At 38.4% G+C, this 27297-nt stretch overlaps 1 protein-coding gene across 3 annotated transcripts in view; it reads right to left on the reverse strand.

Moving 5' to 3' along the window:
- Pde5a (phosphodiesterase 5A) overlaps positions 1 to 27297 on the reverse strand; it is a 161531-nt gene that overhangs the window by 104119 nt on the left and 30115 nt on the right. For all 3 annotated transcript variants that reach the window (XM_052179313.1, XM_052179311.1, XM_052179312.1), the window contains exons 2-3: positions 14635 to 15223; positions 1235 to 1324 (exon numbers count right to left, since the gene is read on the reverse strand). In XM_052179313.1, coding sequence (XP_052035273.1) covers positions 1235 to 1324; positions 14635 to 15219 — 675 coding nt within the window. In that variant the 5' untranslated portion in view covers positions 15220 to 15223. The remainder of the gene's footprint in view (positions 1 to 1234; positions 1325 to 14634; positions 15224 to 27297) is intronic.

A 27297-nucleotide genomic window follows, 5' to 3' on the forward strand; every position in this document is an offset into this window, starting at 1 on the left:
AAACTGTCATGCCTCTTTCACCACTGTAGACTGACTCTCCCTCTGGTAACACAAACTAAAATCAAATTTCTCCCTCATGTTGTCCTTGGTCAAGATGTTTTATCATAACACCATTAAAAACAGTTAATACAGACATTCCAGCTTACCTGGTATCAAAAGTTAATTTTATATATCCTCCTCTTTTAGTGAATCCAGGAAACAAATATAACTATTTCTGGGTAGGTGTCTCAAGAAGGACTAGCACCTGAATCAACAGACTCGTGAAGAAGAGTCTCAATCTACCTATGAGAGTGGGTACTATCCAATCCACTCAGGATCTAGGTCGACCAGATAGCCAGAGGCAGAGGCTATTTGTCCTCTCTCCTGGAGCGGTGCTGGCCATCTTTCCCTTCCATACATCAGAACTCTAGGACCTAAGGCATTTGGATTTCATCTTACTCAGCAGCCCCCAAGGTTTTCAAGCCTTAATTACACTGCCTACTAAAATAGTTCTCTGAGTTTATGAAGGAAGATGATGACCTTCAATTATATTGACCAACTCCCATAATAAATCTCAGCTATATCTATAAGCATCCTATTGACTCTCTTTATCTGGAAAACCATGACTCACCCAACTGGTGATCTTTCAGAATCTCCTGGTTGGTGGTAATGTGAATTCAGATTTGAGAATGTGTAATTGAAATATTTGGTTTAACAACTTACTATTTTTTTCATAGAAGTATAAAATAAAGAGGAAACTGAGTGCTAACAAAAGCTAGGTAAAATACAAAATATTTTCTCTTGTCTATTATAATTTTATATCTAAACCTATGTCATTGAAACTTGCTACAATTTCTGTTTTCCAAATTGCAATCTAAATCCAAAGAAATTAACTGATAATGATAGCAACTGGAGAACTATTTATGATATATGCATTATTTAGGCAATAACATACAACATGAAATAAACCCATCAGAATCATACTATAATGACATATATAAGATAGAATAAGATATTCCAACTGCAGAGGAGAGATAGGAAGTGAAATGTATACAATTTGTTTCCCCATAGTCATGGGAAAATCTCTACCATTCAACGTTGTAACTACAGATAAAAAAATCTCAAAGAGTATATTCAAATAAAACAATAATTTGTCAATATAGTATTACTTCATACATATGAGAGTAAAAAATGTTTTTCAAAATAAAAAATGACTTCTAAATGACCTTTTATATAAAATGAAAAATTGGCTTACCTCGTCCCTGTGGTTCTTAATTGGCATACAAAGGATACTTTGTGTCTTGTAGCCTGTAATTTGGTCAACTTCTGCATTGAACCGGGGATCCTGGGAAGGAAAGAGAAATTCAATTTATTGGTTGGCCAGTACAAAGATTGATTTGATTTTTCTCATGCATTAGATTATAGAAATCTAACCTTTGACTTACCTTGTTACTATTGAGTAATGATTTTATCATTGTGAAAGGCATTAAATTAAGCCCATAGCATCTGACAGAGATGAGTTTCAGAAATATTTTGGGGGTTCCAGTGCTTATGAAAACTAGGTACCCCAAACCTGAAACAAGATTTTTAGCAATAATTCAAAAATAAATGACATACAAAATATTTAGAGAGTTTTATGGTTGAGGAAAAGTATCCTCTTTGACCCTCTGACAAAAATTGTTCCCATCTGTTTGCTGTCTGGTGCTACTGTGTCACTCACAGAAAAGCAGCTCTGTCCTAAAGCCTTCCCAACAAATGACTTAATGTCTTTGTAAGGATTGTTCTACACATCCACCCTGTCCTTCTGAGGCAGGAGAGAAGATATGGAAGCTATGGGAAAATGGAAAAGAAGAGGAGACTCACCCTACAGTCTGACTAAACCCTTTGCCAGCAGAGTGAACATCTCCAATTCTAGCACAAACAACATTTTCCATAAAAACTGTTGGTATAGAATTAACATTCATTTCATATGTAGCTACCTTAAATTAATGATGACCTAGGCCTGAATGTATATGATTTTAGGTAAGGCCCCAACCCTTTTCCCCAGGATGTGAAATCTGTTAACTTTGTTTATAGTAAAGAAGCATTCCTTCATCCCTGTAGATTAGACTCTTACCTTATCAGCTGTCTCCTGAAGCTGCCCAGAAGGCCCACTCAGTGACATTGAGGTTCCTTAGCAACTCTTTAAAGATAGCAACTTCAAGCCCCAGTCCAGTCCTATATGTGACTGTTTAAAACACAAAGGAGTCCAACTCTTCTTTGAGTGATCCATGCCCACACTCTTGAGCATGACTTACTTTCTCCTGAGTTCCTCTATTTCTCTTAACTCTTATACGGAATCTCACTTGCAAATAGCTTTCTTAAACCTCAACTCTGCTTTATAAATTGGCTAGTCCTAAAATCTTTTCTCCATCAAAACCATGGATCCTCATTTGGTTTTAAGGTCTAAGGGAAGTCTTCAGGGTACTGAGGTTCTCGGTGGGAGGAAATACCTCCTTCCTCCACCCTCCCAAGCGCTGACTCCTCTCTATGGGTGTTAAGAAAGATTTTGTTTATTTCTGAATCTCTTTGCTCTTAAAAGCTGGTTTTTAAGTGTGTGTGTGTGTGTGTGTGTGTGTGTGTGTACACGTGTGCCAATGAGAGCAGGTGCCCACAGAGACCAGAAGGCACTAGATCCTCTGAAGCTGGAGTTAGAGCAGTTGTGAACTCTGCTCTTGGTGACAGCAACTGAGCTAACCCCAATCCTCTGAGTGTGCAGCAGTTGGTAAGCCGTCTCTCTAGACCCATCTTTCCTTTTCCTTTTTCTTTTTCTTTTTTAAAGCACGGGGATGCAGATCTAAGAATCATCAAGGATACGTGAAAAAGTGTCAAGGTTCTAAATATGGGTCCAATTAAGGTAGAAGGCAGTTTTCTATCATTATGGAAATTTTCATCATTCCTTAGATTAGCAAGATCTAACCTGAGCTATGAATTACACGAAAGTTTTTTTAAAAGCTCTCTCTTTCATCCATTGCTATATTCTTCATACTTGGTAGTTAATAATAATTGAGAGAATCAGAATGAATGATACTATCATTATCCGATGTGGTCATTTGTACCTCTGTAATCATCAAAGCAATCCTTCATTAGGACTGAAATCTTAGAAAAGAAAATCAGGTCTAGGCATGGATGGTCAGGTTAGAATGGAAACACCCACTGGTCCCACCAGAGGAGCTCTGTCCTCCACCCACTAATCGTCTCCTTGCTCTACAAGCTGCATTTAGAATTCCCCTCAGGACTATGGAATATTCACTCAGGAAAGCCCTCATCTTTTGAAGGTCATTTCTATTTTTTCTTTAAATTGGCCTAAAGTCGTGCAAAGCCAAAGCTGTGAATGGAGTAGGTAATTACACCAGATTCTATTAAATGGGGTCAGAAATGAGGCCAGTTTTCTCAAGAGGATAGCACTGATGTTGGCTTTAAAGATAACTTCAAAGGAAAAGATAAATCAGTATAAATATTTTACATAACAAACACCACTACATTCTTTTTTTTCTGGCAAATATGCACTGGGTTTACTCAGATGCACAGGAAGTGTTCACTAAATGTTTCTAGTAAAATAGTTCTTATTTTAGCTTTGCATTTCTGGACATATTTGTCTTTAGACTTCACTGTATCTAAGGAAAGCAGAAAGATTTTGATGGTGATGGGTTAAAGAATTAACAATTAACAATGGGTTAAATTAACAATTAGTGAGTTATTTTACATAATACTAAATCAAATATAGAAAATAATGATAAATCTTTTGTTAATGAATGTGGGAATTACAAATTCAATTTATAAAGAAGAGGATTTAATTCAACCATTTAATCAAGGCAGCAGAGTTTGTGTCTACACACCAAAACTGCAACACAAACACAGAATATCAGGTTAGTAGAACTTCTAGGATAACCTCATATCTGAGCTGGGGTAGCCAAGCAGGAGACAAGATCGGGAGCTTTCTCCCTTCCACCATTTCTCATCCTCATCCTATGTTCCCTTCAGACTGTTTCTGAGTTTTAACAAAAGGTATAAAAGCCTTGCTGAGTCCTGTTGATCATCTGATCAAATGACTGAACCTGACAAGGTTACAAGACTCTTACTGAGACAATATGAAGGGAGTGTGGCTTGCCTGGGTCCCCCTTGAGACAGAGCCTCCTGGTGAGGCTAACATCATAAGATACATGTTGTGTGCCTCCAGGTAGTTTTAGAATTGAACAGGAGTGTAAATTTCCATCTCACGCTGGAGAATTAAGAATTAATTGTTTGGAAAACCAAACAAGGTCTCAAGATTAAGCATCTGTGGATATTCTTGCCATAAGAACCTAGCTTCAGTCTATTCCAGAAAGACAGTCTCAAAACAACTGCTCTGTACTCTCCAAAAACATCTACATCAAGACAGATAAACACACAGGGATAAACTCTTTGAGACTGGAAGGAGACACCACAACTCTACGCAAACTTTGATCCAAAGTTGCATCCTGATTGGAAAAAAAAATAACTGTACAAGGGCTATTTAACAGGATAACTGAAAAACTTTGAGCATGGATTGTGAGATATTTTGTACACATTAGATAATAACATTGCATCACTGTCAAATTTTCTGAATTTGACCATTTATTTTCTGTAGAAGAATGTTCTTCCTGAAGATGACAAATGAAGGTCCGTTGAGATGGCTCAGTGGATAAAGGTTCCCATTGTTAAGCCTGGAAATTTGAGTTCAATCTTTGGGGCTCACATTCACATGCTTAGAGAACTGACTCGAACAAATTGTTCCCTGAGTTCTACAAGTGTGATACACACACACACACACACACACAAAGTATTGTGACTTACATGGGGTGGGGGAAGAAGGGGGGACATGATGAAGCAAAGCAGGCAGCACAGTGGAAAGCGGAAGAAACCCAGTGTATGGATGTATCTTATACTGATCTGTGAATTCAAAATAAAAATGACAGAAAACAAAAGCAAGAGCACAAAAGAATTGCCAAGTAAGGCTCATTTTCTCCAAGAATGGCATTTGAAAGATAATGTCTAAAATTAGAGCACTGGCCATGGCCAGACAGAGACACTGCAGTTCCCAGCCTGTGCTCCCCGGGGGCACAATAACACAGCAAGGGCCCATGATTTATCTAAATTGAAGCATCTGCTGGTGCTCTTTCCTTTTCTAATATTTATTTTGGAAATAACTGTACTCATTAGGACTCCACCAGAGAGACTTCATACTCCTTTAAGAAAGGAACTTGATGAGTCCTTCAATAGAGACCTTGGACCAAAGAATGAGAGAAGCTGATCTGTTCCTCTGGAAAAGAGGGAAAGGGAAGGGCGAAACAAAGGCTGCGGGCAGTTATGGCAGTTACATGATGGCGGCCAAGTAAATGATGACATGACCCCTCGTTAACACCATCTACACTCTACAGAAATCAAGGTCTGAATAGTGTGGTTGTCATGCAGAAGCAGAACCTGGGTATTTGCATTCTAGTCAATTCAGGAGAGAGGAGGGAGTTTTAACAATAGAAAGCCTTGCAAGAACAACAACAAAATCATAGGGAGGTGATATAATGCAAAACCCTTCTTTAGAAAGAGAATCAGTTTAAGGTGGTCTTGTGTAGGTATTAGATACTTTGTTGTTATGATAATGTATCTTTTTAAGTCAGTATCTTACACATAGTAATTTTCCTTACCTTCTTATTGATAAATGTTTTAGTATTGTCTTACTATTAATAAATATGCCACACTGAAGAAGTCTCCCTAGCTAGGAAACCATAAGACAGCATCAGTCAGTGTTTAAACATCTCCCACCAGCTAATTCTCTTCTTGGTGTCAGTCATAGTCCAACAGAACTACTGGGCTGAGCTGAGGATACTGACCTACACCAGAAATATGGCAATGTCTTAGTAGTATTGCTTTTTAGTATTAGCTGTATTTTCAAGTTTATGTTATTTTATATAATTTTCTGTGGTGAATTTTTAAATAGTGACTCAAATGTTGGTAATTTCTCACAACTAAAGTATCCATGAAAATTTAAGAATTGCTCTCTGTGTCAATACAAGCACTATTAGAGTTCATGCCTACCTCTTGGAGTTCTGCCATATCATAACCTTGAGAGTATACCATAGTCATATATCCTTAAGGAACAAACACACTGATGGTGTCATTCTTACCAGCGCATGCTTAAAGGAGTCAGATTCAGGAAGCATTCGAACTTATGTTCACAGTTTAAGTTTATAGCTGACAGCTCTTACAAAAGGCTCTGAGACAGCATTTTTACTATTCGGGTTTGCTAGAAGCTGAGAGGTGAATTTTTCATTAGACAAATGACTTCCAACATTAATACCAATGGAAATTGGAATATAGATGGTCGTGAAAATCTGCAAGGCCACTGTAAACACTTAGGCAGGGTACCAAGGTAAAGTGCAGGAGAAATCCAAAGCTAAGAGCCTTCACCCTAGGATGTGTGCAAATGAGAGGAACTGGTTGTCCTAGATCCCAGGCTGAGAATTAAACCCTTATTAACTACAAGGCAAAAAACCTACACTGTCAAACTTTAAACATGGGAAGTATTTTAAAATACAGTTGGGTGACAGGCTAGAGACATGCAAGACCATGGGACAGGTGACAGATTTCTTGACAAAGCTAAGGGTATTTATGGTCCTACAGTTTTGGGGACTATGGCGCCACTGAAAACTACAACTAGCTGTCACCTGCAACAGGAGAGAATGAACCTGCAAATTTGGCAGTGATAAAAGAATTGTGGTTCTTGTTCTTGGAGTCAGCTACAGTGTGATATTATTCACAGTGTTCAGAGAGGTTGAGGGCTGGCTAGCTCCATGAAGGCCACATTTTTTTCAAAATCAAAAAGAGTTGTTTATACACAATTGGTTGTGTATACACAATAGGGGTGGGTGGGGTGGGAGGGAGTTGGGTGGAAGTAGGATGGAGGTAGGGTAGGGGTAGAATGGGGATGGGGTGGGGGTATGATGGGAGTAGGGGTAGAATGGGGAAGGGGTGGGAGGTATCTTAAGAGTTAAACTACCTGATTATCATACCACATCCCTGCCCCTGATACTCCTGAGTATCTACCTTTTCCAGTCATTTCTGATCCCTTTTTCCATCACTGCCATCTCCTTTCGGATGCCCAGCTCAGCAGACCCTGCTGCTGCCTGGGAACTCCGCTCCTCTCTTCTGATCTGTCCATCTGAAGTAAGGTTCAGAGACCTGCTTGCTAGTAGACTGTTAAAATGATCTATCCTCCCTCCTAGGTTCTAGATTTTCTAATATGCTCTATGAAGTCAGGAAGACAACAATTCATCCTTGTGAAACACAATTTAATACATTCTCATCGCCCTTCAAAACTTCTTTAATTCCTCCTTTGGATCTGACTCCATGAAATATCCCTCATCGGGCTGTGTACCCACATTCCTTAGCATCTGCGCAGATTTTGACACTTACAGTCCACGATCCCATTTCCCTCACTCTCCTTCACAATTCTCTCTACTGCTGGATCTTACCAGGCTCACATCTAAGTCACTCAAATCCTACATAGTTTCCAGGGCCCATCCAAGCATCTCTTTCTCAAAAAAACCCTTTCCTCATCTTCCTCACTGGATGTCATACCTGATCCTGACTATGCTTTCCTTGACAAATATGACCAGTTTGAGATCTGATAATTATGCTAGAAATTCTAGTTAGCTATGGAATCTAACATAATTTTAATGCAATGAATATTATTAACTCCTTTCTTCCAGGCACTAAAACAGGCAACAGGAACTCAGGAGTGAGTTGGGTCACACTGTGTGTTCTAGCACATAGCTAAAACAACTGTTAGGTACTATAAGCTACCTCATTACTAGGCAAAGTAGCATTTACCAGTTAAGATGTTTTGTTTAAGAATTATAATTCACTTTAAGGGGTTGTAGAGGTGGCTCCCTCGTTAAGAGCACTAACTGCTTTTCTAGAGGATTCAGATTAGATTCCCAGCACCCTAATAATTGCTTATAATTCCTGTTCCCATCAGGGGATCTGATGGCCGATATGTAATGGCCATAGATTAGATATAGATATGGATAAGGATATGGATATTGATATAGATGTGGGTATAGATATAGATACAGATATAGATATATAGGCAAAACATACATACATCTAAAATAAATAATAAATTCAATCTTAATACATATAATGCGTTTTAAATGGAAAATTTGAGAACAAAATAAAAGCCTTGCATAGCTGTAATAAATGTAGAACTATCAAAACTTTTCATTGAAATACCTCAGAGCCAACATTTCCATTTAAAAAGAACATAGGCATAAGTTTATTTGTTTAAAAGGGAAAAAAAAAAGGCCTCTGGGACCCAAGAGCACCATGTGATCAAGCTTCTAGCTCCAGAGGCCTTTAGGACCAATACAAGGGCCGAACTTCAGCTCCGGAGTGCTCAGGGTCCCGAGAGACGAAAGCTTGGCTTTAGTGGTATCTGAGTTCATTGTGGGTGTGGGATTTTGACATTGGGGTTCCAGTAGTCCCCAAAGGACCAAGAGACTATTCAGCTATGGTCGGGGTTACTTTGGGCCTATGACTCAAACAACGATGACTCCATGTACTAGAAAGACTTCAATGAGTATCTGCCTCCAGGATGTTCACAAAATCAAAGGGATGGCCAGAGTTTTACTGCATCTGGTTGCTTTGTGGTTCGGTGTGCACATGGTGTTATCACCTCAGAGGCTCCGTCTGACAGTCATCACCAAATTCCACCAATCCCATAGCTGTAGTTTATACAAATATCCCACGCAGAACAAAACATACACATGGATTCTTACCCAGGGAGATAACAACAGAAAGACAAACTCAATCCAAGAGATGAGCAGACCCAGCAAAGCAAAGGCGACAACGACCACCCATGGCCCACTGACCCCCAACTGACCCTCAACTGGCCAGATCCCCTTTAGTGAACCCAACACCCAGAGAGAACTGAAACAACTAACAAAGAATCCAGGCTTACTTCAAACAAGAATTAATAACTGTATAGAAGATTCAAACAAACAGATGAGTTAATGAAATCTAAGACTTCAACGAAGTCTCCAAAGTGAATAAAACAGTAAACTGAGATGAAAAATCCAAGTATAACAGAGAATTTCAGGAAAGAGACTGAAACACTGAAAAAGAACTAAATATAAATACTTAAAGCCAGGCAGTGGTGGCGCACGCCTTTAGTCCCAGTACTTGGGAGGCAGAGGCAGGCAGATTTCTGAGTTCGAGGCCAGCCTGGTCTACAGAGAGAGTTCCAGGACAGCAAGGGCTACACAGAGAAACTCAAAACAAAACAAAACAAAACAAAACAAAAAAGTTTAAAAATACTGAAATGAAGAATATGAACAGACAAAAAAAAAAACCCACAATAGGCAGCACCATTAGCAGAAAAGACTGTGAAGAAAGAGGAATTTCAAGAATGTAGGACAAAATCAAAACAATAAGGCAAATACACACACACACACACACACACACACTCATACACACACACACACACACACACACACACACACACACACACACACACACGGTCCATAAATTGATGTTTTAAAAAATTCTGGGATACATTCTGAAGTCTAAACCCGAATATTCATAGTGACAACAAAGCAAAGATAAAATTAAATTATTTATATTTTATTTAAATTAGCACTATTTATAATGAAATAATAACAGTGAACATAAAGAAAGAAATAGACATCTAAACAGAAGAGATATACAGAACTCCAAACAGAATGAATATAGAAGAAACTCTTCAGGAAACATCATAGTTAGAATGCAAAATTAAAAGTAAAGAAATAATACTAAAATCAGCATGAAAAGAACATTAATCACATAAAAAGGCAGAAAAACTAGCAGAATTAACCCCAGGATTTTCAGAAACTATAAAAGTTGGAATTGCATGGAGTTAAATATTTCAAGTTCTGAAAGCAAATAAATGTGAATCAAGAATGTTATACCCAGCAAAGTTATTTTTCAAAATTAATGGTGAAATTGGGATATTTCCAAACACAAACTAAGGTAATACATGACAACCAAGCCAGCATTGAAGGACATTCTTCATGTAATACTTTACAGGAAGGAAGAGGAAAGAGAGATTCCTTTAGAAGAATGCATAGAAGTGCACACTCCACGAAAGAAACAGAAAGACAAAACATACTCTGACAAAGAAACTCAGAAAACCCTCAAAATTAATGAAGGAAGAAAGGAAATACCAACGGCACAGCAAAACAGAAAAACACCTAGCAAATTCATAGATTATAGCAAACCCTTTTCTACAATAACTTTAAATATAAATGGCCTAAATTCACAACCTAAAAATGCAGACTAATGAAATGGATTTTTTTAAAAGAACCAATTATATATTGTCTATATAAAAAACACAATTAGTGAGAGAAGATATCCAAAAGCTTATATCAAAATATGGATGGAGAACAAACTACTAAGTAAATGTAAAACAAAACAAAAACCAGAAAACTTAAGTATCCTCATTTTAAAGAAAATGTCAAATCAAAACCAGTTAGAGAGATAAAATAAGACACTATATATTAATACAGAGAATCATTTATCAAGATTTCTAAACATAAATGCACCAATACTGGAGGCTCTAATTTCACAAAACAAACATAGGACATAAAAGGACATATAAGCCTTGGAATAATAATGGTAGGGAACTTTGAAACTCTCATTTTTAGAATTCTTCCATACTAAAAGCAAACAACTTTTCAGCTAAAACACACTACCTACCAATCAACTAGACTTGACATATAAATATACACTATTCCACCCAACAGATAGAAAATACACATTATTTTCAGCAGCATATGGAACTTTCTCCAAAATCAATCATATCATAGTACAAAAATCAAGCATCAATAAGTAATAAAAAAAGAAAAATCAAAATAATTCCTTGCATCCTATCAGATTGCAATATAATTAAAATAAAAATCAACAAGAGAAAATATGAAAACTACAGACACTTGAAAACTAAACAATACAAGAAATTACATTCAGTAAATCCAGTATTATCCTGACATCAAAACCAGATAAAGACACAATAAAAAAGAAAGAAAAAAGGATAGATAGACAGAAAGAAAACTGAAGACCAATTTCTTTGCTGAACACATGCAAAATTCAACCAAATACTTGCAAATTGAATTTAAAAACACATTAAGACGATCATACACCATGACTAGGTGAGTCTTATCTCTGAAAGTCAAGTTTGATTGAACAAAATTAAATACATAAAAATAAAATAACATACTTAAGGACAGAATCTACATACTCATCTTGATTGATCCAGGAAAGGCATATTTAGTAAAGTTCAACTTGTCTTCATGATAAAGTACTGGAGATGTTAGGAATATATGAAGTTTACCTCAAGAAAGCAAAGTTATATACAACAAACCTATAGTCATTCTTACATTAAATGGAGAAAAAAAAAGATTTCCTCTAAAATGAGGAAAGAGAGGAAACCCACTTTCCCTCTCTTAATACTTGTTTCAAGTCTGAGCAATTAGACAAGAGAAAGGTAATACAAGAATAAAAACAGGAAAGGCAGAAGTCACGCTATCCTTATTTACAAATAACATGATCCTACACTTGAAAGACTATAGAATCTACCAGAAAAAAAATGCTGACATCTGATAAACACTTATTAAGAAGACCAAAAGACCTTCCATAGTCTTGGACTGGCAGAACTGATGCAGAGATACTTCTACTACCAAAACTAATCTATAAATTTAACTTAGCATCTTTCAAATTCTGATATCACATTTCACAGGTCAGGGAAGAACTACCCGAGAATTGATATGAAACCACAGAAGACAATGAATAGCCAACGCAGTCCCAAGGAGTAAAATGTAGCTGGAGGGTATCACAGTATCTCACCTCAAATACACTGTGAGGTGGCAAAGATGAAGATTGTCTGCTACTGGCATAAAAACAAACAGATGGGCCAAGGGATAGCATAGAGGACGCAGACATATGCTGACACAGCCGTGCCAACAAAATCTTTGACAAAGGAGACAAAAACAGACATTGGGAAAGCCTCTTCAACAACAGTAACAAAACTGGATATCCACCTTTAAAAGGATAAAATTAGATTCATATCTTTTAACATTCGACAAATCAATCAGAAATGGACCAAAGAAACTAATTTACAAACTAAAATGGGGGGTGGCACACCCCTTTAATACTTGGGAAGCAGAGGCAGATATATCTCTGAGTTCTAGGACAGTCTGGTCTGAAGAGTAACGTTCCAGGACAGCTAAGGCTACAACTGAGAATTCTGACTTGAAAAACAAAACAAAATAAAGAAACAAACAAAAAGCCTATGAGACAAAATAATAACAGAGAATTCTCTCCAAATTATTGGAGTAGTAAAGAGCTTTCAGAACATAAGTGGCATGGATCTAGCCTCACATATCAACAGATGGGTCAAGGTGAAATTAACGTTTCTGTGAACCTAAGGAAATCACCATCAGAGCACGCTAACAGCCACAGAATGGCAGAAACTCTTTATCAGCTATACTTCAGTCGAGGGGCTAATCTCCAAAATGTAGGGAGAACTGAAGAAGCAAGGAAATGCAACTGCTAATTAAATATTGGGCTAACGAATGGAATAGACAGTCACCCCCTGTAAAAAGGATGCACAAATGGACAATAACTATTTTAAGGTGTTCAATATTCTGGATTTTAGAAAAATGCAAATTAAAAATACTACTCTGAGAGATCGCCCCACTGTTTAGAAAGGTTATCACAATGGTTAAGAGATCTGATGAGTGAAACTGGAGCGGAGGCTTGGCAGTAATGAGCACTCGCCGCTCTTGCCGAGGACCCAGGTTTGACTCCCAGCAACCACGCAGCTAGTATCTCTAATTCCAGAGGATCTGCCATCCTCTTTTTGTCTCCATGGGCATGAAAAATGCACACAGGGCACATACATCCATGCAGATAAAATACTCATCCACATAAAATAAACTTCTTCAGAAACTTTTCTTTCTTTAAAAAAAGAAAGAAAAAAGAAAAGAAATCTGATACAAATGATGGAGATGTGTGGAAGGGGACCCTTACGCACTGTTGTTGGGGTACACATTATTACAGTCATTATGGAAATCAGCTTGGAGGTCCCACCCCCAAAAGTGAAAAAAACAGAACTACTGTGTGATTCCAGTTATTTCATACCTGTGCATAGACCCAGAGGGCTCCATGATCTGCCATGGAGTATATCCGCACACTATGATTACTGTCTCTCTATTAACTATTGCAAGGAAATGGAACCAACCTAGGTGCCCATCAACAGATGAAAAGATGATGATAATCTGGTAAATATGTAACATTATTATTATTCGGCTCTATTAAAAAAATGAATAAAAACTTTTTTAGGAAAATGGATAGACATAAAATGCAAAATATTTAGCAAGGTCACCCAATCTCAGAAAGGGGGAAAAACACATGTTCTCCCTCATATGTGGATCCTAGCCTATAACATATATATTATATATGTAAAGAATATATATGTGTGGCAACAGTTACAGAGAAGAAATATTGGTGACAAAGAAAGAGAGGATTTAGGTAAAGGATGTAAAGCAAATTTGTAGTGGATAAGTACATAAAAATAATTAATAGTGAAAGTATAAAACCTAAGCTTCATGGCTTTAGGATGGCCAGTCTACCAGAATAATATGTTCATTAAATACATAGAGTTTGGGACTTGCCAAGTATTGTCTGAGTGACTATGTTAATGATATGTGCATGACATTTTTATTTGTAAGTCCATTATAATAAAGTAGAGGAGTATATAAATTTAAAGAAAATAGAAAAATGAGAGAAGTCATTGACAATATTTCCAAAGTCAGGGCTATAAGGACATAAAGCTTCCTACTATCTTTGCAAATAAAATTTTAATATTAAAAGTTGAGAGACATTCAGCTCTATCAGAATTCTGTCATGACATAACAGAATCCATGTTGAATGCCCCAAGTGTATCATCTGAAAAAAAAAGAGAAAAGAAAAGACAACAAGCAAAAATGGAAGGAAAGGAAGCTAAACTCTGGTATCAATGGGTCTTTCAAAAGATGGCAGTGACTTCTTGAATACATCCTACACGAAGGTAAAAGATGACAGGTTTGTTATTTATTTATTTATTTTGATAGGGTTTATTTAGACCTATTATTCTAGAATCTCAGTTTAAAATCACAAAGCTCAGATAGAGATAGGTACATTATAGATATTGTCCTATAACAAATATGAGAAGGATTTGCTCACATTTTACATAATGGGAAGAGAAAACACTTCCCTTCGGCCCTGCCCTTGACTCAAATCTCGGGAATAAAAACTGCTGGCATCAATAAGCTAGCAATGCTCCTATCCTATGCTCTTCGGGTTTTTTGTTTGTTATTTTTTAAAATCTCCTCAATCCCCTAAGGGCTAGAGATTCAATCCAAGACTTTGCACACAAGCAATCCACCACTGAGCTACAGCCCTGGCTACATTCCAGTTTTAAATAGCTATGCAAATGATTGCATCCCAATTTCCCACATTCCCACCGTCCATTCACAAGCACTGTTTGATGTTCTAACCACACTTTCCTCCCCATTGTCCCCTACTTACCTCATAGGCATCTTTGATGTTCAAGGGTTCGCCGAAAGCTGCCACATGTCCCACAATGCCTTTGTTCCACTCTAAACGGATACAGTTATTTGAAGCTTCCTCCAGCGTTGAACCTTCAGCAACATCAAAGAGGCGGCTGATGAGAAATTTGTCTTTGGAGCTGTCCTCACAGACAAGGAACAGGGAATAGCGGTCAGCAGAGATGAGTCCATGGATATGCAAGAAAATTTTGTGACACAAGGCTGTGACATCCAAATGACTGGAAATATCTTTTACTAGCTCCAAGAGTCTTGAGCACTGGTCCCCTTCATCACTATCAAATCTTGGGGCGGTTAGTGGCATCTGTTCCCTTTTTCCTGAGTCAGAGAGAAAGCTTACGGTTCCCTCGGAATCCTTGACGACAATGGGTCTAAGAGGTCGGTCAAATTCAGAGGCTGAGATTTTTCTGGCTGGTGCTCCAGAAGTGGTATTATCTGCATGAGGACTGTGCTGCAGAGAGCACGCGCAGGACTCGGTGTGGGCTCGGATGCCTTCCTTGCACATGGGGATATTGTGAACTCTCTCTGAAAACCATGCGTTGACCATGTCTCTGCAGAACAAAACATATAAACATGTTAAATACTTGAAGGAAAAGGGTACTGTCATTTAAACCTGCCAAAAAGATCTTGTCAATGTATGGTCATAGTCACTCTCCAATCGTTCTGGAATACACAATACACACACACACACACACACACACACACACACACACGGACGTTTCTGTGGATGGCAATTTCTTTCTCTAAGATAAAATTCATTTTCCATGTAACAAAGGAAATACAAGAGCATTTTACTGTAATCTTATCTGCTGTAGCAATGACAAACAGCATCCTAATTCCATCGGATAGCTGGCTATACACAGCATGACACCTACAGAGAAAAACTAGGCTGACATTATCAGTAGTTTGTGCACTGACACAAATAATCTTTGTGGAAGCTGGGACTGGGGCTCAGTACTAGAGTGTGTAATGAACATGTCCCACACGTTGGGTTCCTGGCAGCAGCATTACTTTGCTGTGTCCCTTCAGGCACAGAAAATTCTTTAGGAGCTCAGCCATTAGGGTCTTGCCCTGAGGGCCCTTCTCCCTTCATTCCACTTTGAATCGGGTCTTTCTTTAATTTCTTACCTCTTTCAGCACAATCCTTGGCTCCAACATTAAGTTTCCTGGTGCTATTTTTCTCTTCAAACTGTACATTTTCTACTACTTTATTTTTCTTCCTTTTATTTTGTTTTATTTTATTTTTTGCTCTACTTGTTATTTTTTACTGTAGACTTCCATAAGATTATTAATAACCATGGGACAGTCAATACTAAGGTGTCTTGAAATCGCCTCCACCAAGAAACTAAAACTTTTTAGTTTTCCTCTGGCAAATTTGTAGGACAAGGTAGAATGTAGCCACATTCCTTGCCAAAATATCACAAGAATGGTTTCTACATAGAGGAATTTTAATCCAGTAGCATGGATGCTCTGGCAAGGGATCACATCTAAAAACCTTCTAGAAGTATATGATCTGGCCAAAAAGCACACATGCCCTGGTATGCATGCTTTATAGTATGACCTGAATGGAATACAGACAAGCTCTTAGAATACACCTTTAATAACAATGAAGGGAAATTTAGATTGTAGAAGTAAGAAGCCATGCTAGAAAAGCAATGTCTAATTTAGAGACAGACAAAGTGATGAATCAGGGAAAGATTTGACAGAATGAGTCAGATAGCATATGCCCAACTCTCACAAGAACAGCACAAGAAAGAGAGGCTACTTAAGGCAGAGAGGGGGCTGGGGTAAAGGTAATGTAGTGGGGTGTGTGTGTGTATGGAAGTTTTACTGGGACAATTTGACAGGTACAGATTTCACACACACACACACAGAGAGAGAGAGAGAGACAGAGACAGAGACAGAGACAGAGACAGAGACAGAGAGACAGAGAGAGAGAGAACAAGCTACACACAGGTGAAAACAGAACAAGCCAGAAAATGACGAAATAAAAGATTAGAACGTACTGTCAAAGTCAGTATGAGGTCAAGCAGAGCAATTCAGTCAGAAGCAGAAAGAAGCCCGATTGAATCAGTCAACTTGAAAGATTAGATTGTAGGGAGGCTAGAGGTTTCCAGGGCTAGGCCTAGGGATATTTAGAACAGAGGAAGAAACATTTTGGGCTCAGTCCAAGCTGTGCACTCTCATGACTTGGGTACAGCACTCATTTCACCCATCATCTGAGAATATAAAATAATATTTACACTTCTAGCTCAGCTGTTAATATTGTTCCCTTCTGAAACCACTTGAACTGAGCCAGCATAGTCCACATTTCTTCCAACAGTACTGTCTTCCAAAACCTACTAAGATGGCCCATTAAACTTTGTTTAGAGAAATCAAATGCTTTCCAAATCCAAAGTCCCAAAGTCTTCTGCACTCCTCCAAAAAGCCACTATGGTCAGGCCTGTCACAGAATTGTCCACACCCTGGTTCCAGCTTCTCTATTAGTTACATTTCTATTGCTGTGATAAAACACCGTGACCAAGTCAACTTATAAAAGAAGGCATCTAATGTGCAGCAGATGGTTTCAGAGGGTTAGAGTTTATGATGGCAGAGTAAAGGAGTGGCAGCTGGGATGGCTGAGAACTTACATCTTGTTCTGTAAGTTAGGGGCAGAAAGGCACACTAGGATGGCACCAGCCTTTTGAAACCTCAAAGGATGACCTCATCTCCTTCAACAAGGCCACAACTCCTAATCCTTCCCAAACAGTTCTACCAACTGGGTGTTCAAACATACAACCCTATGTGGCCATTCCCTTTCAAAACAAATCTGGGTGGTAGTGAGGGCAAGGTAAATCACTTCTACAGTCTAGGATACTATCTCAACTTTCTTATCTCTTTCTTCACACTAGGGACTTTTGAGAAATAGTGATTACTTTAGAAAAATATTATTTTACTTAAACCTGATGAGACAGACATTAACAATCTTACTTTTAAACTATGAAAGTAATTTAAATATCTGAATCAAATACATTCTGTGATCTGGTATCAAAACCAGATCTACTATTCCTAGTGCTGTAATGCAGAAGAATAGCAATTTCCTCAGAGTACCTATCACTGCCTGTTATAAAGAAGGTATCTTATTTATTTAAGAAAATTTTAAGTCAAAACCAAATTTGAACAATGAAGGCACAAAGAGAACGTGATCATTCATAATAACACATTTTCTAAGCCTCTAATTGGACCATAATTAATGCCACATTGTAAATATACAATTAAAATATGAACTGTCACAGAATATCCTTGCTCTTGTGCCCCTGTCCCCCCTCTCTCCCCCATTCTTCTCCCTTCTTTCCACATGGTCATGGCCAGCTCTCACCCCTCTATCTCTTCTTTCTCTCTTTACTTCTCTATCTCTTTTTCTCTTTCTACTTCTCTATGATAAAGCTTTAAAACTAATATATATATATATATATATATATATATATTAGTTATATATTCATATATATATACATATATATATATATATATATGTATATATATATGAACTGAGAGATCCCAAAGAGAAAAGATTCTTGAGGATAGTATCCTTAAAAAAAAATCTAATGAAATCCCATCATGTCTATATTGCTCTGGAAACAGGTCATATTTTATAAATCAAAAAAGATTTTCACTAAAAAGAATACAAAATGAGTATATTTGAAAAAATATTCATTCTAAGGGTATAGACTGTGACAATAACAAGAAAAATACTGAATACTTAGGTAATGTTGAGCTTGGGGAAAAAACAAGGATTAATTTTATTATAAGTAGTATTTGAAATTTAAATTGAACTGGGTGCCCTATATTTCATCTGGACACTTCAATAATTCTATATTTTTTCCTGAAATTTCTGGAGAGCAGACAATGTCAATTTTATCTATTATAACAATTCGAATGCTGTAATTAGTTTTGTCACTTAAAAGCACACAAAAGATAACCACACTGATTCTGTTTCTGATAATTGGACTCTTTCAAAGTTCTTGGATTAAGTTATGTTAAAACTAGAGCATAAAATTTGCTTCCAAACCTATGCTTATATTTCACAGGAGGTCAACCACCCTCAAATTGAAATATTCTTATAAGGGGAGAAATTATTAATTGCCAAAAATTTGGGGGGGTTATAAGTTTTCAGTCTCCAAATCTAAGATCCAATCAAGGCATTTGTTACTAATGGGATATATAATCAATAATAAGCAACTTTCTTCTTCTGAGTTTCAATTTCATCATACATAAAATGCAAATCAACCATTCCAACTTCTTTTTAAAATTTATCTTATGTGTATGTGTATGTGTGTTCCATTCACATGTATGTTTGTGCACCATGTGTGCAACTGGCACTCGTAGGGGTCAGAAGAGTGTATCAGATCCCCCTGAGACTGCTGTTACAGGAGCTGCCATGCGGACACTGAGAATTGAACCTGGATCCTCTGAAAGAGCAGTCAGTGCTCTTAACTTTTGAGCTATCTCTCCAGCCCAACCCACTCCAACTTCTCTGCAGAAATTAAAAGACACATGACTATCTTCTATGGAGTCAAAGGTCAGAAACACTAAACCAGCATGAAGGGGCTAATTCTAGATCCAACCTCAGTAGTACACAGATGAGACACCAGCTTGACACGCAAGTCACAGCAGAAATTCTACAATGTCTCTGGTGGTCAAGTCAGTACTTTGTAAAGGTTTTTTATTAGCATATATTACTGTTATGCAATGAGGGTTTCATTGCAGCACATTCATTCACTGTATAATGTATTTTGGTCATATTTACCCCTTCACAACCCTTTCTTTTCCTCTCACCCCTGTTAATCCCTGTTCTCTTCCCAACCAGTCCCTCTTCCTTTGCCAGGATTTCGTTCTGCTCTCCCCACCCCCACCACTGCTTCTTTCTTTGTGGCCCATGAGTTTAGCTAGAATTGCTTATAGAAGTATGAGTGAGGGGTTGCTTACAGAAGCATGGCTACCTCACCAGAGGTTATACCATCTCTTTATCTTCAGATGAACACAAATCCACAGCCTCAGGAAGAGATAGGGCATCGTGAACCCCTCCCTCCTCTCTAACGGTATGAGGATGAGCCCAATCCTGTGCAGTGATTATGCGGATAAAGACAGCAGCCCACGATCAAGACCAATGGCCACGCCACGCCCACGAAGAAGCCTTCCCTTTCTCTTCCTCCAGCTCTTACATCCTTCTGCTGCCTCACTGAAGATGCAGTGTTCCCTGAACCTTGAAGGGGATGGTCTACATATCCCATTTAGGGCTCAGCTTTCAATAGTCAGTTACTCCCAGAACCCTGGAGGTCAGATTGTTTAGTGGTAACAATGGCTGCTGTATGGACAGGCTAAGGCCCCAGGAAAGTTTCTGTTATCCACTGGCCAGAAGGTAGTCTTGTATCCAGCAACTGAACCGCTTTTTGCTTCTCAACTTCTTACCTTTAAAGCAGGAGGAAATTCTCCTGAGTCCTTCACCCCTGACACAGGGTTGATGGGCAAGTCAAATTAGAATGTGCATATGCAAGCAATCCATGCCCTCTTCTCTTAAGGTTAGAAACTTAAACAGAGAAAGCATAGGGAAAGTAGGGTCACCAGAATTTTGTTATCTCCTAGATCCTTAGCATCATGCTAACGGAGATGATGAACTCCATTAGCTCAGTCAAAGAAGCTCCATACAGTTCAGTCAATTAGAAAAGGGCAGGGCAGTTGGATGCTCACAGCCAACCATTGCACTGAGCATGGGGTCCCTAATGGAGGAGTTAGAGAAAGGACTGAAGGAACTAAAGGGGTTTGCAACCCCATAGGAAGAACAACAATATCAACCAACCAGACCCCTCAGAGCTCCCAGGGACTAAGCCACCAACCACGGCGTACATATGGCTCCAGCTGCATATGTAGCAGAGCACTGCCTTGTCGGGCATCAATGATCAATCAGAGATCCTTAGTCCTATGAAGGTTTGATAGATGCCCCAGTTTAGGGGAATTACAGCAGGGAGGTGGGAGTGCGTGGGTGGAGGAACACCCTCATAGAAGCAGAGGGAGGGAGGATGGGATAAGGGGTTTCTGGGATAGGGAGAAACCGAGTAAGGGAATAACACTTAAAATGTAAATAAATTTAAAACAAACAAATAGATAAATAAATAAAAATAAAAATAACAAAAATAAAGAAAAGGGCAGGGCAAGCCCATAACAGGCAGAGGGACAAGAGAGGTTTGGAATATGCAAACTACATCCATCGTGGACAGTCTGGACCATGGCCAAAGCTGGCACTTTAAGGGTTATCCTTTCCAGAACACTTCTCTTTGCTTTTTTGCTTGTTTTTGTTTTCTTTTTAAAGTACCATTTAAATTACATCACAAACATCTGGGCAAAGGAATGCCGTAAGCACTAATAATCTAGTGTGTGGTTTTCACATACAAGCTTATCCTTACTACTGCCCTTCGAACATAAGAGCAATCAGAAAGCACAAGATTTTGACTTTTACAAGGCCGTTAATGCAGGACAAGTTACCTAAAAGAATGCTAGGAGAGAAAAATATAATAAAAATGGATGCCCAAGATTCTCACATAAGCATCCCACCCAAAAGCTCCCTCTCCTCACCAAATTACTCTCCAGTCACTCATGTATCTTACTACACACACACACACACACACACACACACAAAATGTTTACCTCATAAATGAGCTGTAATATACATCCATTTCACATGGGAGAATTAGGTTTTGCCTTTCAATTTTTACAGTATATCTTAAAATAACTGAAGAAAACCTGGAGGGTCTCAAAATCAATGCCGGCAGCGACTGCTCTCAGGTAACAGCAATGGGGAACACCACCTGGATTTTCAAACTTGTCTACCGCAGATGCTGTCCGACTCATTAAGCATACATTAAGTACAGAAAACACCCAAAGATCCATACAAGTTTGATGAGGAGAAATGAAATCAAATGGGAGTTATCATCACCAGCAAGCTGCGAGTCCCTGCCTTAAAGGTGGCTTGAGCCTTAAATCTCAAGTCTTCTTAGATAATGAATCTAATTAGAAATATATTATTCTAAGGTTCTGTTCTAGAGATGTTACTCGGTACCTCAAAATGTTTATGCAGTGATTTAATATAGCAATCACTGCCTTTGAGAAAATGCTTAGGACATTTAGATTTCCTGAGGCTTTGGTGGTTTGAATAAAAATGGCCCTCACAGGCTCACAGGGAGTGTTGCTATTAGGAAGTGTGGTCTTGCTGGAGGAAGTGTGTCACTGGGCAGGAGGGCTTTGGGCTCTCAGATACTCAAGCCAGGCCAGTGTGTCACCATGTCTTCCTGCTGCCTGTGGATCCAGACGGAGTGCTCTCCGCTGCCTCTCCAGCACCATGCTTACACGCTGCCATATTTCCTGCCACGAGGATAACGGACTAAACCTCCAATTAAGCCAACCCCAATTGAATGTTTTCCTTTGTAATGGTTGCTATGATCATGGTGTTTCTTCACAGCAATAAAGCCCTAGCTAAGACAGGCTTCTTTATCATACACTTCATGACGCTGAGACTGTGTGGGTGGAGAGCCAAAGAACACATCCCCAAGTTCATGGCCAGCCAAGCGCCGGCAGCCGCAGTATACTCCAGTGTCTGAGAGTTGGGTCTCATAGTACACAGAAGCAGGAGTCAAGTGTCTGGTGGCTACAAAAGATTTAAAGGAATGTTGTGGGATGATTAGGAGGTGAGTGGTCATGAATTTTGACAATGATTTTAACAGCTGAAAATACACACAAGCAGAAATAAGATGCTATACATTTCATTTTACACACCCCATATGCTTCCATTTAAAACAATATTCAATTAATAGTTGGGCAGACGGTACAAAATTAATAATACTTTCTAAAAACATTAAATAAGTTTAAGTGTGGGGCGAGATGTGGCTCAGTTTATAGAGTGCTTGCCTACTGTTTTAGTTACGGTTACTATGGCCATGGTTACTATGGCTATGATAAAACACCATGACCAAAAGCATTTTGAGGAAGGAAGGGTTCTTTCCCTTACGCTCAGGGAATAGCCTATCACTGAAGGAAGTCAGGGCTGGAACTCAAGCAGGGCAGGAACCTGGAGGCAGGAGCTGATGCAGAGGCCATGGAGGGTGCTGCTTACTGACTTGATGCCCATGAGTCAGTTGCTCAACCTGCTTTCATTTAGTTCCCAGGACCTCCAGCCCAGGGATGGCCCTGCCCACAGCGCGCTGAGTCTTCCCACAGCAACCAATCAAGAAATGTCCCACGGGATTGCTCACAGGCCAATCCGGTGGGTAAATTTGTGTCAACTGAGGTTCCCTCTTCTGAAATAACTCTAGCTTGTCTCAAATTAACATAAAACCTACCAGCACACCTAGCATTCATGGATGCCCAGAACTGCATGTAGTCCATGTCTGTAATCCTAGTTCTCCAGGGGTAGAGGCAGGAGGATCAGAAGTTCAAGATCACCTTGGCTACATGAGAAATTGGGAGCCAGTGTGAGAATGATAAGATCCTAGCTCAAGTAAACACAGCAGTTTTTAATTCCTCATGTTGAGTATGTCTTGACTCACATCCTCTAAAGTTTTTATAGATTAGTAATACATTTTTAAAATGAAAAATTACACAGCATACATTATATGAAGACTAAAACCTCTCATTTTTCACTCAAGATTATCTTAATCTTAGAGAAGAAAAGGGCAATTTATGGTTTGTGTTTTTCATTTAACTAGACAAGTAACCGCTTCCCATTCACAAGTATTTTATCTATTTTTTCCTTTTTTTTATTCAACATATTTTTTATTTACATTTCAAATGATTTCCCCTTTTCTGGCTCCCCACTCCCTGAAAGTCCCATAAGCCCTCTTCCCTCCCCCTGTTCCCCCATCCACCCCTTCCCACTTCCCTGTTCTGGTATTGCCCTACGCTGCTGCACTGAGCCTTTCCAGAACCAGGGGCCACTCCTCCATTCTTCTTGTACTTCATTTGATGTGTGGATTATGTTTTGGGTATTCCAGTTTTCCAGGCTAATATCCACTTATTAGTGAGTGCATACCATGATTGATCTTTTGAGACTGGATTACCTCACTTAGTATGATGTTCTCCAGTTCCATCCATTTGTCTAAGAGTTTCATGAATTCATTGTTTCTAATGGCTGAATAGTACTCCATTGTGTAGATATACCACATTTTTGTATCCATTCTTGTATTTTATCTATTTTTTATTTAAAATAGATTCTCTTTTTTTTTTTTTTTGAGCCAGGCGTGGTAGCCCCTCAGAAGGCAGAGGCAGGCAGATCTCTGTGAGTTCAAGGCTAGTCTGGTCTACAAAGAGAGTTAGTTCCAGGACAGCCATGGCTATTACACAGATAAAAATGTCTAAAAAAAACAGAGAGAGAGGCAGATTGTATTTTCTATACAATATATTCTGATCGCAGTTTCTCCCCCATCGTTCCCACTGCCCTACCCATCAAATCCACACCTTTCCTTTCTCTCATTAGAATACAAGCAGTACCAATAATGATGAGGAGAAGGATGATGATGATGATACAATGAAGACAAGCAGATCAGAATAGGACAAAACAATCAGAAACAAGGAAAAGAAAAAAGCACAAGAAACACATACAGATGCTGAGACACACACTTGCACACACAGAAATTCCATAAAAACAAAGTCAGAAGCCATAATACATAAGCAAAAGATTAAAAAACAAAATCCAGGACAAAGCATTGTGAGAGAAAAATCCTCCACACCCACCACTGAGCTTGTTTTGGGTTGGCCACCGACTGCAGAACATGGGGCCCAAAAAGATGCACTGAAGGCTTAATCCATCGATAGAACAGAGGGAAGAGAAATGTCACACATTTCACAAATGACCAGCTACCAAAGAGAAGACAGCACACACACAAAACACACACATACATGCATACACACACACATACATGCACGCACGTATACACATGCATACACATATGCACACACGAACACAGCACACACATAAAACACACACATATGCACACATGCACATGCATATGCACACACACACATGCACATACGCACGCACGAACACAGCACACACACAAAACACACACGCATGCACACACGCCCATGCACACACACACACGCGCAGACACACACGCGCACACACACACACACACACGCACATATGCACGCACATACGCACGCACGAACATAGCACGCACACACACACACACACACACACACACGCGTGCACGAACACAGCACACACACATACACACGTGCATGCACACAGTTCTGTAAGTAGCTCCATGTGGCAGTAATATCACTTTCTATCAAAATCAAACTGCTTATATGGCTTCAAATGCATACTAAATAGTCTAGATATCTTGACAGTGAAATATAAAATATTTTGCCTATGTTTTATGGAATATTTGGCATATTATATAGAATATTATAAAATATCTTGGAATCTAGAGAAGAAAGGAAACAGAAAAACTTAGTGGTACAAACCTAATAAATCTCTTGAGTTAAAAATAAATTTAGATAAACTCTGCTTACAAAGCAACTAATAGAATGAATCTTACACAATGTATCCAAACTATTGCTACATTTGTAAAGACTTGGGTATTTATATATTTTATGTATATAAGTACTCTGTCTGTGTGCACTTACTTTCCTGTGTCAGAAGAGGGAATCAGGTCCCATTTCAGATGGTTGTGAGCCACCATGTGGTTGCTGGGAATTGAACCCAGGACCGCTGGAAGAGCAGTCAGTGCTCTTCACTGATGACCCATCTCTCCAGGTCCCTAAACAAATGTTATTAAAGAATTTTTTTAAATGGAAAATATACTGTACTAGGTATTTTATAAATATGTATGTATGTATGTAATGTATGTATGTATGTATGTATGTATGTATGGATGGATGGATCTATCATCCTATCATCTATGTATCTATGTATGTATTTATGTGTGTATCTATGTATGTATGGATGGATCTATCATCCTATCATCTATGTATCTATGTATCTATGTATCTATGCATCTATCTATCTATCTACCTATCTACCTATCTATTGGCATGTGTACCTGAGTATATTCATGCACACCACACACATTCCGGTGCACATGGAGGTCAGAAGAGTGCACGGGTCCTTTGGAACAGCAGTTGCAGCTGTTATCTCTCCAGCCCCAAACCTAGGGTATTTTTGTTCTAGTACTAAGATCTAATTGCAGTAGCCTGAGATCTAAAATGGCAGCCACTTTTTAAAAAATGTCATTAGGATTTTATGTTAAAAATTATAGACAAAAAAATAAATTCACATTGGCAAAGACACCCCATTAATTAATGTGCTTGTATACTAAGAGAGTAAGAGACACACTGATCTCTTCTTGAGTAAGATGACATGACATTAAATCTGCAAGCTTTGAATTTCCTTCCATTGAACTTCAATGTAGCATATTTAAGGGGCTCTGGTCAACACAGACTCAGGACTCAAACCCAAACCAACTCTTCCAAAGAATGTGACATTAGGTGTTTATGTACTCTCACTGTATAATACGGTATTATTTCCTTCCCACAGTCTAGAAAATTAAATAATTCAATGTGCATAGTGATGATATAATTAGTTGACCATTAAATGTAGTATATATTTTTAACTCAATTGGCTTTTTTAAACAATGGGAATTTATTCGATTTGCTTAAACAGGATAATAACTATTGTTACTTCCTCTGCTTTGTTTAGAAATCATCAAGGCTAGACTTGAGCTTAAGAATCTCTCAGTCTTGGCTTCCCACGGGCCGGGGTCACAGGTGTGCACCATTTCTTCCTTCTAAATACTTAATTTAAAAATGCCTTTTGAAGCAGGCCAAATGGCTGAGCAAGGAAAGCTACCTGCCTCCAAGCCTGAGCATCTGACGTTGATCCCTAGAACCCAGATGATGGAAAGAGAGAAATGACTCCCAGGGTTGACCTCTGACCTCTGTAAACTGTAGCACCTGTACACACAAACACATACACACACACACACATATACAGACACACACACATGTAAACACACACACTAAAATAAATGTAAAAGCACCATTTTACAGAAACTCTTAATGTGCCAAAAAAGAAAAACTTTCAATGTGTTTTTAAATTAAAATTTAAAAATGTATTCCCCATATGAATAGTGACACCCATATATGATATAACTTTTTGACTCATACATAAAAATTATGAGCTAAACATTTAATTGAAAAAACAAGTACAAGAATTCATTTATTTCTCTATGACTGCTAAAAGGATAAAGTTATCTAGCCATATATGTTAGAGAATATGCAATAACTAAATCATAGCAATATTTTATTATATGATAATTTTATACTTGAGCATATTTTTAAAACTTGATAAAAATGTTATAGGCCATTTGAGTATAAAAATTTTACAGTTTATCCAACTTAAGGGAAATACTAAAGGCATGTTGACGGCGCCCCTGGATTTCAAGGATACTTTCAGAGCAGATCTTTGAGCAATAACTTTTGTGAGAGCTTTCTCGGGTGACTTAACCATAACAGAGGGAAAATCTGCAGGTGTGACTAATCCACAGAATACAAGTGCATGTTCATGTTTACAATTACACTATTAAAATGTCACGGT

The sequence above is a fragment of the Apodemus sylvaticus genome, chromosome 4, assembly GCF_947179515.1.
Source record: "Apodemus sylvaticus chromosome 4, mApoSyl1.1, whole genome shotgun sequence".
NCBI lineage: Eukaryota > Metazoa > Chordata > Mammalia > Rodentia > Muridae > Apodemus > Apodemus sylvaticus.